Consider the following 14,490-nt stretch of genomic DNA (forward strand, 5'->3'; position numbering starts at 1 on the left):
ATATTTATTTGGTATTTTATTAGGTGCTGCATGTGCTAAAAAAGTCATAGTGCAAAACATCATAACTGTACTCTGCACTTTGACATGCAAATACTACACATCGCCCAGGTGTTAGGCAAAGTTTGTATGCAGTACCACTACACACAACTAGGACTACAGGTGTAAGCAAACCAACCTTTGGTATTAGTCTGTACTACACAGTTTTGGTAGCGGAGCTGAGCAGCCAGGCTTATCTCAAGAGGGGAATGTGAGCAGTAATGATGTTACACAGAGGCCTACAATCACAAGTGTTCAAATAAACTCTTACACTCAAGGTTTCTTTAATAAATGCTTATTAATTTATTTATCTGTCAGTTATAAAACATTCATAAGAAGGAGGCAATATAATCACACACAAATATACTTCAATACTATTTCAGAATACTTTTCAAGAAGAGGAAAAGGCAAAGATTATTAGAACATGAAAGGTTACACTTATTCTTAGACAGTGCAAATACTTTGAGTTCACCAGAAGAGTCAATTCAATTCAATAAGCTAGGCCAAAATCAATGGGCTAAAGTCTTAGATAGGATAAAGACGTTCTGGTAAGTAAACGGTAAAGTCTCTGCACAAGTTCTTGGAAGTAGTTTGTAAAAATAAGAATCATATGTGGGGTCACAAGCTGATTAGGCCTGCGAGTTGCAAAAGTCTCAAACACTTTCACCGCGAGAGGCAAGTACTCTCTTTCACAGTACCTTTTAATGAAGAAAAAGATGCAGCCGATGACTTCTGTTCCTGGCAGTTCCTGCAGATCTCGCTGTTCCTGTGCCTCAGTCGTGGGGACAAGAGGGAGGACGTTGGGGGGACTCCTGCACTGCACTGGGACTGGTCAAAAAGCTAGCACTTGGTAAACTTCAATTTCGGTGGCTGTGAGTAAAGCACACAAACTGGTGCCCCTCACCCTGGTTCTACGGTTTCCTGCAGCAACTCTGAGGAAATTCAACCAGCTCCGGGATAGGTGTCCAGGTGGCTTACTTGTGAGTTGATTGGTTCCACCGACTCAAAGGGAGAAGTCGTCCTTACAGGGGCTCCTATGTCTATGTGAACTTGGCGATTCGGACCTGCAGCAGGGCTTCACCGGCCAGACCAATGGTCCAGAGGTTGCAGCAGCTGTCCTCTTCAAGCTCTTCGGTTCCTTCATTCCAGTGGTTGACACTGCCTTCCAAGCCAAGACACTTGCCTTTTTTTCAGTTCTCTCCCATTCATTCCAGCCTAGCTGTCACTCACCCAGCAGGGTGGCTGTCCTTGCCGGACAGTCAGCCAGCCAATCCCCACCGAGTGCATTTGGGTCTCCTAGGAGACTAAGCACGGGGAGTTTCGGGCACCTCCCTCACTTCCTGCCCACCCCTGACACTCGTGAGTCTGAGGCGGTCCTCACCCTTGGAGCCCGCCAAAGGCGAATGAACAAAGAGACCAAACCTGGTTTGGCGCCTGGAGAAATACTCTAGAAGGACCTTTCCACAAAGAAATCTCTGTCAAAATAAAAGGGCCAATACTAATAAAACTGTTGCCATTCCTTAGTTCTAAATACAAATGTGTAGGACAACAATGTATGCAAAAAGAAAAGTGTTAAAAAAAATGATATGTCAGGAAAGTTGAGCAGTTAGCTTCCGTTCCCCACGTTTTCAGCATGGGACAAGGTGGCACGCTTCAGCTTCGCATACACTCTGGCTTCTCTCCCACAAGGATATAGTTCAAAGCATAGGTATCAGGGCCTTCTGTGCCAAAGTCTCTTTCCAAATAAAAGTCTTATTGCAGAGGGCCTGACGTAACAAAACAAGCACCAAAGTTCCTTTCTTATCAGGATTTTAGGTCCACTGTTCACCATGGGTCTCCCTCCTTCAGGCTCGGACCCCCTTTTAGCACAATGTTCACAACTGGTCTCCCTCGTTCGGGCTCGGACCACTTAATCTCAATTTCTAAGCTTTCCTCTTTGTATCAAAAATCAAAGACTTTTGATTGTGTGATGGATTTCGCTTAAACTGTCGCAGGATCACATCAATTCACTTCATTTCTCATTCTCCTCTTTTACTTTCCCTTTTGCAACTTCTTGGCTGGATACCTGAGACCTTCGATTGAGCACAATTGCGGTGCCGGACCACTATGTTACTGGTATTGTATCTTTCTCTGTTCAAGTTCAAACATCCATCAGCAATTAACATGTCCTCGTGTCTTTCATCACATTCGTTACCAATCTTCAGTCTTGCGCTCCTTATACAATGTTGCTACTTGCAAGCTTGACTTCAACACAGACCGGTCTTGCATCGGTCTACCCAACTCACCATCTGTCTTGATCTCTCTGGTGCTGCTTTGATCCTGGAGCCAAGGATGGTACCGCGGCAGTTGCTGCTCCTCCCTGACTTGGTCAGCCATGCATGAGGCCCCCGGGTATCTGACACACAATGCAGGATTCTTCGCACCCTTCTTGGTTTGCCGTCTTTCTCCCCTCGTTCAGCTGCCATCTGACAAATGCTGTTCCTTCATGTGCTTTGCCTCGCTCAGAGTGTGCTCTCCTGCTCCACCTTTTATCCGTGTGTGGAAGCTTAATTGAAGTCAGGCATGAGGGGTACAAACAGCAAAGATAAAATGAGGAGACTTCAGAACAGGTCAGTTTTTGTGAAAGCCTTTAAGGAATGGAGGCTAGTCAGTTTCACATCAGTGACCTGGCCCAGCCTCATATCGCAACTGACAAAATGAGTACGAGTCTGGTGGAAAAATATCTGACAAATAGTATGACAAATAGTATGACTGGCCTATGCCTCTAAAAGTTTGGCCGGGATTTGTAAGAGCCAGCTTAATTTAAGGTTTGCCTAAACCAGCTTCTAAACATTCTTGCTACAATGAAATTAGTTCACACTGAGCTATCCCAACCAGGCATTGGCTTTGACAGCTTAAAATAAAGATTCTTGGTATCTATTTATAGTAGCTTTTAACACTAATTGACAATAACACTAACACAATCATCAGAAATAAAATGATCAGTGTAATCTACTAATCTGCCAAGATAAGCACAATATGTACAGCTTGAAAGTCCCCGGATCCAATTCGGTCAGAACGAGCTCAGCTTTTCATTGTTCCAAGGTCACAAAAATGTATGGTATATAATTCAGTGAAAGGTAATTTCTAGCCTTCTAACGTATCACAGCTGCCCCCCCTACCTGTGTTCCTACTAACCACCTAATTCTCACATCCCATGCCTACGGGTCCAGCCCATTTAATCTAACACATCGTCTGTTGGGCTGCACCACTTGATCCTGCTATTTGCTTATGACTCCTCCTCTTCTCCAGGGCTTTCAAAATTCTTCCTTGGTGGACGTTTGAATAGTTTCCCTGCCTTTTCCCTGGCCTTCCTGTTAGCTCTATCCATTCCTCTTCTGATTTAACCCAATCCCCTCTTCTAAGCCCTTTCTCGATGTTCACCCGCCCTTCTAGTCAGTTAATCTCCAGTATTCTGCACCCTCTAACGTCCTGTCCCCTGGATGTCACACACAATCCTCCTGGCTCATTGGTAGTCTGTACATGGCCACCACCCACTCTGCTCATAAATACCTATTTGGTTAAGGTGTACCAAGGTAGGGTAAACTCCAAACTTCATGGTGTGGGGAGTAATTCCAAATTCAGTGGTGCCAATCTGTGCATGGCTTTAAGCATTGTGACAAATTTCAGGTATTCGTCCCTTCTCCCCAATGGGCAGACTCACCCGTGAGGAGTGGGAGGTGAGTCTGCTCCTTAAGACCCTCCCTAGGGGTTGAGGCAAGTACTACCTCACCGGGAGATATTCCCCCTTAGGGGACATGGACTCCCATTCAGAAGAAACAAGCTAAACCACCTATTATGGCCACATACACGGGACTTCCTATTATAACAAATAATGTGACATCTTTTCATTTAGCTGAAGGCAATGCAAAGAAAAACCCACGTGGGGAAAAAAGGAAGATGTCTCTTTAACAAGAGACACATATTTAACTGGGACACGTCCAATGAGAGGAGAAGGAGAACCTTGTGTGCAGGGGAAGCCCCCTGACATCATCAAGCCTTGTGGAGGTGGAGCAAAGGCAAGTTGTCGCCTGCGCCTACTTTCAATGAGGCTTAAAACGCCAGCATGAAATGCCGGAGGTCCAGCGTGTGCAGATGCGAGGAAAGCATTGTGACGAGGACAGAAGGAACAAGGTATCCGCTTGTGGTGTAACCACAAGTGCAGCGTGATGGCAGGATGCCTGAACAATGACGCCGATATCACCATTGCTGGAAGTGTTGATAGCTTCCAATAATCTATTTCACTGTAAGGCAGAGACCCAATGAGGAACTGAGAACGAGAAGCAGACGGCCGAGAAGCACGAGAAAGCATACCCGAGTGAGAGCCGCACCCCGCCATCTTCCCCTGCATACAGAGAGGTACCAGGGGAAACGGGAGAAGTGGGAGGCCCCTGGGCACGATTATCCATCTGAAGAAACTCGTCCCAGTTCCAAGGACGAAAAAGTAAAGGTAAGACTGTGTAATTGGTATTGTAAAAAGCAGAGAAAACAAGTAATGAATAACCCGGTTGGGGAAGAAGGTTATTATAAGACGAGAGACACTTGTCTCAATCCTGAAGAGGAGATATGGAGATATTAAAAGGGAAGCCAGTTAACAAGAGAAGTGAAACGAATTTACAAAAGGGGTTTATCCAATCCAGGTGGGGAACAAGCAGAGGCCTGCGAGGAAGGGAAGATAACCCTTAAACAGGATACAAAGGGGAGTGAGTCTAAGACAGAATGAATTACAAGGGAAGCCTTAAAAAGGGTAAAGATAAACCCAACTCAGGAAAGCCTGAAATTAAAACAAGGGAAGAGTATATAAAGGATGACAAGAGTATGAGGAACCACAGCCAGAGAAAACATTCTAAATATAGGACCACAGAAAGCACAAAGCCAAGAGTGTCTTTGAAGAACTACAAGAACTGATCTCAGAGACTATGCTAAGCAATATCTGTACCACAGAGAAAGGTTGTAAATAAAGAGACTATGTAGAGAGAAGAGAAGACCAGGCATCTACAGGACACTCTCCTGGCCTATTTAACTTAGTTAGATATAGTGCTAGTGTCAGATAGAGTTAGTTTGGACAGAGGACACATTTACTTTGGACTTTCCGACAACTGGCGAGCACCTTTAGTTGCTTTAGATGGGTAGAGTATTCCCTCTACCAATAGGGAAAGTTAGGCCTTTTATTTATAATTTCATTAAAGATATGGAATAATGACCTCAGTGTGGCCGACTCCTTCTTCCAACCTGCCACAGCATGCAGAGTTGTGTCAAGATGAGCAGGAAATTTAGCAATAAACATGAAGCGACATTTTAACATACTATAAATAGATACCTGTTCATGTAATAGCAAACAAAGGTTATTGCAACCTAAAACGTGCAGAATTCTTTCTTGAGAGGAAATGGTGACAAACTGGTCAAATTAATCAAATAATTACCCTCTTTTAGCACATTTCGTACATTTCTGTGTAAAAATAAACAAGAAATCAAATCTCTGCATGTCATTTTCCAAATCAGCCTCATTTCTAAAAATCTGTGTCTGAACGCTACTTTCTGGGGGGTGAATGGGCTATATACTCACGTTATGTTGCTTGAATTTCTACTGCCAACCGCGGCCCTTTGCATGGCTACCAGGCACTCTCGTGGATCGGAAAAGGTTTGTGTTAGTTTAACGAGTAGAGAGGAAAATGCCAGGTCGCCCTGCTGCTGTGCCGATGCAGACCAGAAGTACCCAGAGTGCAGTATGTGGGTTTGTTTCTAGGTGTTCTTTGTTGCAGGAATAGTGGCAGTTGTGTCCAAAGAGGATCCACAGATGTCCGTGGTGCTAGGATACATCTGCTGGGACTTTGATAGGCCAGTCACTGTCATAAAAGGGGCCCCGCGGTGCACAGGGACCCATGCTGCCCATGCCGAGCGGGGTGTGGGCCAGTGGTGGTTGGGCCCTCAGCAGGGCTTGCAGGGGGGCCCCCATATTTTGTGTCATGCCACTGATGCAGGTTTACTGTAGCGATGTAGTTTTGTTTTATTTGATGTCTGTTGAGCGTGTTATTCAAGTGTGGGGGCTTAGTTGGCATGCGTATAATGCGTTTGAGCTTAGAGGTTGGAAATGTTTGTGCAGTGTGGCTAGTGGAGGGAGCGATGTACAACTTGGAGCATCCATCCTGTGTGGCTAATGCTGATGTCTCAGTAGGGGTGCTCCGTGGATGGTGAGGTACTTGTGAGGAAATGTCCTGAGGCACCTTTGTATGGGCTGCTACCCTCTGGCAGCGTGCAGCGACTAACCCTAGATGAGAGCGATGGAACACAATGGAGACAAAGAAGGCATAGAGAGCAGAGCATGCAATAGTGTCTACCAAGTAGAGAGTGGATGAGAATAGTTCCTGAGGAGATTTCAAAGCAGGAATTCCATAGAGGGGAGGTTCATTGTGGGGTCACTAGGAACAACTCAACATGCTACGAGGTCTATGTGCGATATCTAGGAGCCAGCCAAATGATTTAAATGGGATCAGGATGGGTCACTAATTGCATTCAGTACCACGGGCTGGAATCACAGTGGGACAGCAGGGAATAAACCCCCAGAGGAACAAAATTACAGGAGAGTGCCCGGGAGCCAAAATACAATGGGACACCTGGGAGCCAATCCCAGCGTGTAGAATCACAGTGGGTCACATGGGGACAGTATAGGAGAAGATAGAAAATAGAATGGTGAGCAGATTCGTCAAGGGTGCAAACTATCAAGCCACAAATTGCAAGGCTATACTTGTGTTGGTCATCAATGTGTTCACTTGAAATGGTTAACAAAAATGAAAGCTGTGCAGGGAGGGAGAAGTCAATCACTCGGTAGCTGCTCACTGCTGACTGGCACTGCAAGATTATGACAACTTCCTGTCAATATACCACAAAATGTTGCAGAACTTACTTCCGACAGAGTTTTCAATGGCTTCCCGAGCTTTCTGTATGCCCAGCCTAAATTGCCGCAGCTCTGGACGGACTTTGTTTCCTCTGTGGTAAAATACAAGGGCAAATTCGAAGTCCCCCATGGCGTAGAGTGCCTCTGCTTTTTGGTACAGCCCCTATGAAGAGAAAACGCAGTGTTAGGGTAGAAGGCGACACCACAAATCCACAGAATTCTTGATCAAGTCTGGAGATGAAGGTCATTATTCGCAGCATAGAACATGCAGGTAAACCTTTGAACTGGGTGACTAATTGTTCGTGGTCTTGTGGTGCAGGATGAACAAACCATAAACGAGCCAGAAGTAAAGGTTCAACACCTTCATTAACTCTGTTAGGATGAGTGTAGTTAAGGCCTATGGGTTCCTGGGGAGTAGGGAGGGAATCAGACTACAACTTACGGACACTCTGCTAACGGTTCACGGATTCCAGTCCCCGCTTTGGGAGATGATGCGCGGCATTGGGATAAACATAAGAAGCAATTGACAGGTTCTATACAAATGCACTCGTTGCCACTTTTTAAGCAAATGGCCCCAAACCCTTGTTTCTACAAAATGGGCATGGTTCTGTGTTCGATACCATACACTAGAATAAGGTCCAACGGGAAGCTTCTGCTAGGGATAATATGCGAGTGTCATGCACTATAGAACAGGTAGAGTGCCATCATGGAATGGGCAGTAATGGGCAACCATGCGGTAGCAGTGCTAAAGCCCAGAAGTCCACTGCCACCCACAGTAAATTGCTGGTGGTACCAGGTTGTGGCTCCAAACAGCAGGGAACATCCCACTAGGGGAGTAGAGCTGCCTGCATTAGCGTGAGGACATGCCAATCCCACCCTACTTGCCAGTACTACAGGAACTGGATGGCATTTTGGTAGGATGACACGGCCTCAGCCCATGGACACCCACGCGGAGTTGGCCAGGTGGGCAATAAAGCCGACCAATGAGTCATTTTGCTGCACACTTGTGCAATATGGCATTCATTTATGTAACGCCAGGGCTTTGCCACCCGATGGGAAGAAATGAAGTAATTCTTCCATAATATGGGGCATGTCCTTTGGCAATAGCTTCTAACTGCTATTACATGCTATATAATCACATTGTGACTTTTACAAGGAAGAACTGAACTTTGAAGTTTCTTCGTAGTCATGAGGTTTCTCATGCTTAGCAGCCTACCGCACTTTGGTTTCCCTGCGGATTGATTTTGCTGAGGGCGATGGTCAAAGGTTTTGCTGCAGTGTTGGTCCATTTAGGATTTTCCCCACACAATAGACGGTTGCACCAGACATCTTCCTCCAGAACCGAAGAGGCCATCCCAAGAGGCGAGAGGTAGGCAACTCTTTCCTGGTTTAGTGCTTTGCCGTGCAACAATAGATGTCTCAGGTTTTCCGGGTTCTTCAGGTGTCACACATAGCCTGCATTCTTTAGACCCGGACTGCAGCCTGATACAGAGGATTTCCCGTGTTGGCAGTAAGTTCAGGCGTGCTCTCAAAAAGATTTTCATGAGGCCTTTGTCTGGAAATTTCGAACAATATAGTAGTGGAACTTTCAGTTTGTTGTAGCTCGGCTGCAAATGTGTGGTTAGTTTGTTCGCCTGGGCTTTATCGACCGTGTTGATCCAGTCCAGCAGTTCCATTTTGTATTCTATTCTCTGGGGAACTGGATGGCATTTTGGTATGATGACACGGCCTCAGCCCATGGACAGCCACGCGGAATTGGACAGGTGGGCAATAAAGCCGACCAATGAGTCATTTTGCTGCACACTTGTGCAATATGGCATTCATTTATGTAACGCCAGGGCTTCGCCCCGATGGGAAGAAATTATGTAATTCTTCCATAATATGGGGCATGTCCTTTGGCAATAGCTTCTAACTGCTATTGCCAAAAGCTATGTTATAAATTCTAATAATTTGTAATATTAAAAATTAAAAGATAATTATTGAAGGCACTGCAACAAACAAAAAAATCGAAACAAGACAACGTTACACCTAGAATGGGCCTGTCCCAAAGCGTAGGCTGAAAGTGGTGCCTATTAATATGAATTATTGTTCATAATGAGTGGTGTTGCACTTGGGTGCCAGTCCATTTAGAACCCTGTGGGCAACTTTACAGCAGATCCATGGCAAAGTTATTTTGTTTGGGGGACGGGGGTTTGTGTCAGCAGGTACCACGGCGTCTGACAAGAGGGCGGGTTTTATGCACAAACGCATGTGAAAAAAGCTATTTCTTGAAAGACCGCCAGAGCTCTAAGAAGCTATTTTACGCTGGTACAGAGTATTAGTAAACCGGTTATTCCGCCCAAAATCAACTTCAAAGTACAGGCAGGCGTAATTTGAAGGTGTGGTATAGGTTTTAAGCAGCTTAATTTTTACATTAGGTTGGATTTGCTGCATGCAAGCATGGTACAAAAGTGCCTTCAGGGGTTGACATGAAACAGCAACGTTTCAGGATGCTAAGAAGTAGAACAGCTTAGCGTGAAGTTCATACGCATCTGTCCTGGCTTGGTGTCTCTGAGTGCAGTATGGTGTAGGTAGAACGTGTCCAGTGGCACATTACCATTAATTTGTTTTCAGGGTACTGCATGCTGTTTGTAGAATCGTGACTTTGCCCCAGAAATGCCACCTGCGTTACTGACAAATGAAGTCACTTTTCAGTGTTGATGACAATCACCAACAACACTGAAAATGGACTCCAACTGCCAGAAGTGTGGCGTCCCCGGAAAAAGGCACGTTTTATTTCCTTTTTTTCCAACGTAATCTTGACTTTAGCATCCGTGTCTGCGCATCCCAGGTGCTAATAGCGATATAACGCACGGTGGCGGGACGACCCTGCCGGTAATGTCACCATCGCCCTTGTTAAGGGCCCCCCAACGTGCTCCGGCTCTTAAATTGGGCCATTACTGGCATGGTCCGTTTGCTTCCATGAGTTATATCACCTATGTCTGCCTCGCTAGGCCATGCTCACGATACAAAAACTGTAAAGAAAGAAGCAAAAAGACATGTGGAAAGACTTGCTGCATTAACTGGACCGTGTGACAAAAAGCATTTCATTTCTTAGGTCCAAACATGTAAACAGGTACTTTATATCTGTTACTAAACAGAAACACTAGAACATGGGTACAGTGTTATATTTGGGAGTTACTAAAGCCTGATCATAAAAATAGTAACAATGATGATACCCTGAAGTAGTTTTTATCCTCCTGTAGAGATAATTCTGCATCATTCAGGGCGGCCGCTGGATCGCCAAGTTTTAGGTAACACTTGGCACGTGCAACCAGGCAGTTCTTGTCATTTGGCTGGAGTAGAAAGGCCTGGAACACAAACAGAAAGGTGCTTATTAGTCACTTTAGCAGGGCATGCGCACACCTATTAACATGTTTTGCAAGTGAAAGCGATTAATTTCCAACAGTTTTAAGTATTTCTCTTTGTTGTCAGTCTTGCTTTACATTTCAGGTCTACATGGCTCACAACGTTAAAAGGGAATGATGGAGTGAAACGGACAGCTTACTTAGCTGGCAATTGGCATCATTTTTGTCATGGGGCCAGGGGGATTTGCTCCAAGGACTTAAAGCAAAGAAGCCAATAGTCGGGGGAGGCGCCAGATGAAACCTTTTTTCAAATCTCAAAACAAAATGTTTGACATTGCAGTCAGTGGGATTGTTCAAATAAATCTGAGTACAAGAAAGGGAGGATTTGGAAGACTTTTAAGGTGAAATACTCATCTGTGAACCAGATTATGTTAAATTATCTCAGTTTATAAAAGAATATTTTTACTGCGAATTGTTTCCTACCACAAGTTCATGTGAGAATAACAAATACAGAATCACCTGTATAGTGAGATTTAGCAGGAGATGGATACTTTGAACAGAAGGACTTTCAGTTTCTGGCAGATGTCAATCTATATTTTTGTTCGTAGTACGCACCGAGAAAGCCTGATTATACTTGCACGCCAGGTAGCATTTAGGGATTACAAAAGGGCCTGAGATGAGTGTCATGTGCAGTTCAGGGTATACACCAGGGGTGCACAACTGATTTTGACAGAGGGCCGAAAGTACCTTACATGAGGGCTATAGTGGGCCGAAAAGTAAATGTGGGCGGGGCGGTAGGCGGGGCGTGGCAGGAGGCTTTTTAAACCCCCAATTTGTACTAAACACATGGAAAAAAAATGTTTTTGAGGGGTAACGATTTTTATTTGCATTTCAAACTTACATTTTGTACTACACATTTTCCATAGTTATAATTTATTTCTATTTAGTTATTGTATCTCGCCTGTTTAATTAACTTATATATATTTTATTGACCCTAGATACACTATGCCCCATGTCCCTCACCCCCAACCAAACACTATGCCCCATGTCCCTTACCCCCAACCAAACACTATGCCCCATGGCCCCATCACCCCCAACCAAACACTATGCCCCATGGCCCCCTCACCCCCAACCAAACACTATGCCCCATGGCCTCCTCACCCCCAACCAAACACTATGCCCCATGGCCCCCTCACCCCCAACCAAACCCCCCAACTCAGCACACACACAAACATGCACCAATACAGACCCGAACCCCCACCCCCCAACTCAGCACACACACAAACATGCACCCATACAGACCCGAACCCCCACCCCCCAACTCAGCACACACACAAACATGCACCCATACAGACCCGAACCCCCCACCCCCCCAAATCAGCAAACTCTCAAACAAGCACCCATACAGACCCGAACCCCCACCCCCCAACTCAGCACACAAAAAACATTCAAACACAAACATTCATACACATCCGACACACCCCCCCACCCCCGCATCTCAACATACACACAAAATACATTCAAACACAAACATTCATACACATCCGACACACCCCCCCACCCCCGCATCTCAACATACACACAAAATACATTCAAACACAAACATTCATACACATCCAACACACCCCCCCACCCCTGCATCTCAACTTACACACAAAATACATTCAAATACAAACATTCATACACATCCGACACCCCCCCCCACCCCCGCATCTCAACATACACACAAAATACATTCAAACACAAACATTCATACACATCCGACACACCCCCCCAGCCCCGGATCTCAACTTACACACAAAATACATTCAAACACAAACATTCATACACATCCGACACACCCCCCCACCCCCGCATCTCAATTTACACACAAAATACATTCAAATACAAACATTCATACACATCCGACACCCCCCCCGCAACATACACACACACACAAACATAAAGCAAAACAAACCCGACACACAAACACAAACAGACCACTTACCGGAGACGTGCTGGAAGGCAGGCAGGTAAGCGGCAGGTAAGCTGGAACGCTGGAATCGCACTACGACTGGCGTGGTCCAAGGCTGAAATGCCTTCCGGCATCAAGCCTTATGGACCACGCCAGCCGTAGTGCTGGCCCTCCATTGGTGCAGCACACACGCATTACGTGGCTCGTAGGAGCGACGTGGTGCGTGTGTGTGCTGAGCCAATGAGGGCCAGTGTTTTCACCAGCCCGGAAGACAACAAAGACTTTCCTAATGGAGGGTGGCCGCGGGCCGCCCTCCATTAGGAAAGTCTTTGTGCCTCGCGGGCCGGTCAAAAGGGCATGGCGGGCCGCAACTGGCCCGCGGGCCGCATGTTGTGCACCCATGGTATACATCATAAATCTTTAAAAGAGCAAATGAAGTCCAGTCTTGGCTAGGCATTTATATACATAATACATAGAGCCTCATTACGAGCTTGGTTTAGGAGCGCCCTACATCTGAGGTAAAAATGTTGACAACTTAGTGAGTCTATATGGGGCAACATTTGCTAAATAGAAATGGGTACCTGCAGGCTATAAGCTCTTGGGTGGTGGGTAAGACAAGATATGAGAGGTGAGGTGCAGCGATCGCTGCGCACCTCCGTCCACACCACACCCACACCGACCACCACTTCTGGTCGATGGCTGCCTGCTTCTCTGGCACCTCTAACTGCCCCCTGCCAAGGGGCGCTCCACCAAGGGGGGATGCAGTGGACCGGGGGCTGCAATGGGTGTTGGGACCTTGCCAACTTGTCCTGTTGGTATTACCCAATTTGATCAAATTTAATCGATCGAGTGGTAAATCTGGCCTAATTCAGCCAGTACCATTCGATTGATTACATTCTGTAGAATTGGGTAATCAATACCGAACATGGGGAGCAGGGGTGTCCCCCGCTTCCTGAGATTTGGAGCCGGGGGACGAAAAAAAAAGAGAAAAGGGGACCCTGGAGCGTTGGATCTGACCCGCGCTAGAGGGATGGAACTGACGTTGCAGGGTCAAGAGAGGCAGCGGATGCCCAAAAGGTAAGTGAAGGCTGGTGTATTGGGCGAGTGGGGGGGATAGATTTGCAGGGTTTGGCTGCAGTAAAATTGCATTTGCGGCAAAAATGGACCAAGGTCAATTCCGCTGCAAATTCTGCCACAGCTACATCATGCAGATCCGTCCTGTTACCTTCTTCCTGCCTTGCCAGGTAAGGAAATTCCGTTTATGGGCATGCATTGCCCAGGAAAGCCAGGCTTTTCGCAGACTAGTGCAGGGCCGTGTTTATAGAAACTTGGCAAGTGGACTGGGACAGTCTGGTCCCAATCCACAAACTGGTTTCAGTATGTCTGGAGTGTATGCATGAGTTTGCCAACAGTGACCCCTGATTCAACCACTGCTGGGGTGTGTGTGTGGGGGGCAGATTTTGCATTGGTTGGGCTGAGTTTCTTTGCTCACTGGAACATTTGGATAAGAACAGGAGTCCTTTTGCCATTCTCCAAAGATCCATTGAGGAAGCAAGTATCCTGCATAGTTGTGAAGACATGGGAAGACCCATGGACCCGTTTTAAGAAGGATTGGTGACCAACATTTGCTCCAGTCCCAGTGGAGCCCTGTCTGCTGAAGTAAGGACGCACAGTCTCCAGGAACAGTAGGTACACTTCTTTATTGACAAGAAGTCTAATCTTGTAACTGTAACAGACCCCGCAACTGCGATGCTTCCATCACTCGCTCTCCTCCAACCACCCTCTCACAAACCCTCCACCTCCCGCATTCCACATTCCACCCTCAACATTCCACTCTAGCATTCTTGCTCAGCCCTATACGACAAGCAATAAAGCGAAAGGTGAAAGGCTAATAATAAAACACATCCTCCTCCCCTTGACCTAGGCAACAACAAAACATAAGTGATACGAATGATTAAAATGAACAAAAAACGTAAACACAATCCATATGCAAGATATGGTATCAGGTACAGCTAATTATATTCTTTGAAAAGTTGAAGAAAGTCTCTGAAATTATAGCTTGTAATTCCTGAAATTTAAAATCATTAGCAATGTGATGGACGAGGACCAAACACATTAGGTGCCTGTGGAGAAAATGTCCATTTTGACTTACTCAATTATAAATCCTCTGAATTTCCCAGGTAACCTATGCACCCTTGAACTTTTCTTGACTCCTGTAG

General features: G+C 45.9%; 1 protein-coding gene across 1 annotated transcript in view; it reads right to left on the reverse strand.

The window, feature by feature from the left end:
* ODAD4 (outer dynein arm docking complex subunit 4) overlaps nucleotides 1-14,490 on the reverse strand; it is a 300,717-nt gene that overhangs the window by 245,658 nt on the left and 40,569 nt on the right. Inside the window, exons 2-3 of the mRNA XM_069634493.1 lie at nucleotides 10,189-10,320; nucleotides 6,980-7,133 (exon numbers count right to left, since the gene is read on the reverse strand). Coding sequence (XP_069490594.1) covers nucleotides 6,980-7,133; nucleotides 10,189-10,320 — 286 coding nt within the window. The remainder of the gene's footprint in view (nucleotides 1-6,979; nucleotides 7,134-10,188; nucleotides 10,321-14,490) is intronic.

Source organism: Ambystoma mexicanum, chromosome 13 (assembly GCF_040938575.1).
Source record: "Ambystoma mexicanum isolate Mex_15411 chromosome 13, UKY_AmexF1_1, whole genome shotgun sequence".
NCBI lineage: Eukaryota > Metazoa > Chordata > Amphibia > Caudata > Ambystomatidae > Ambystoma > Ambystoma mexicanum.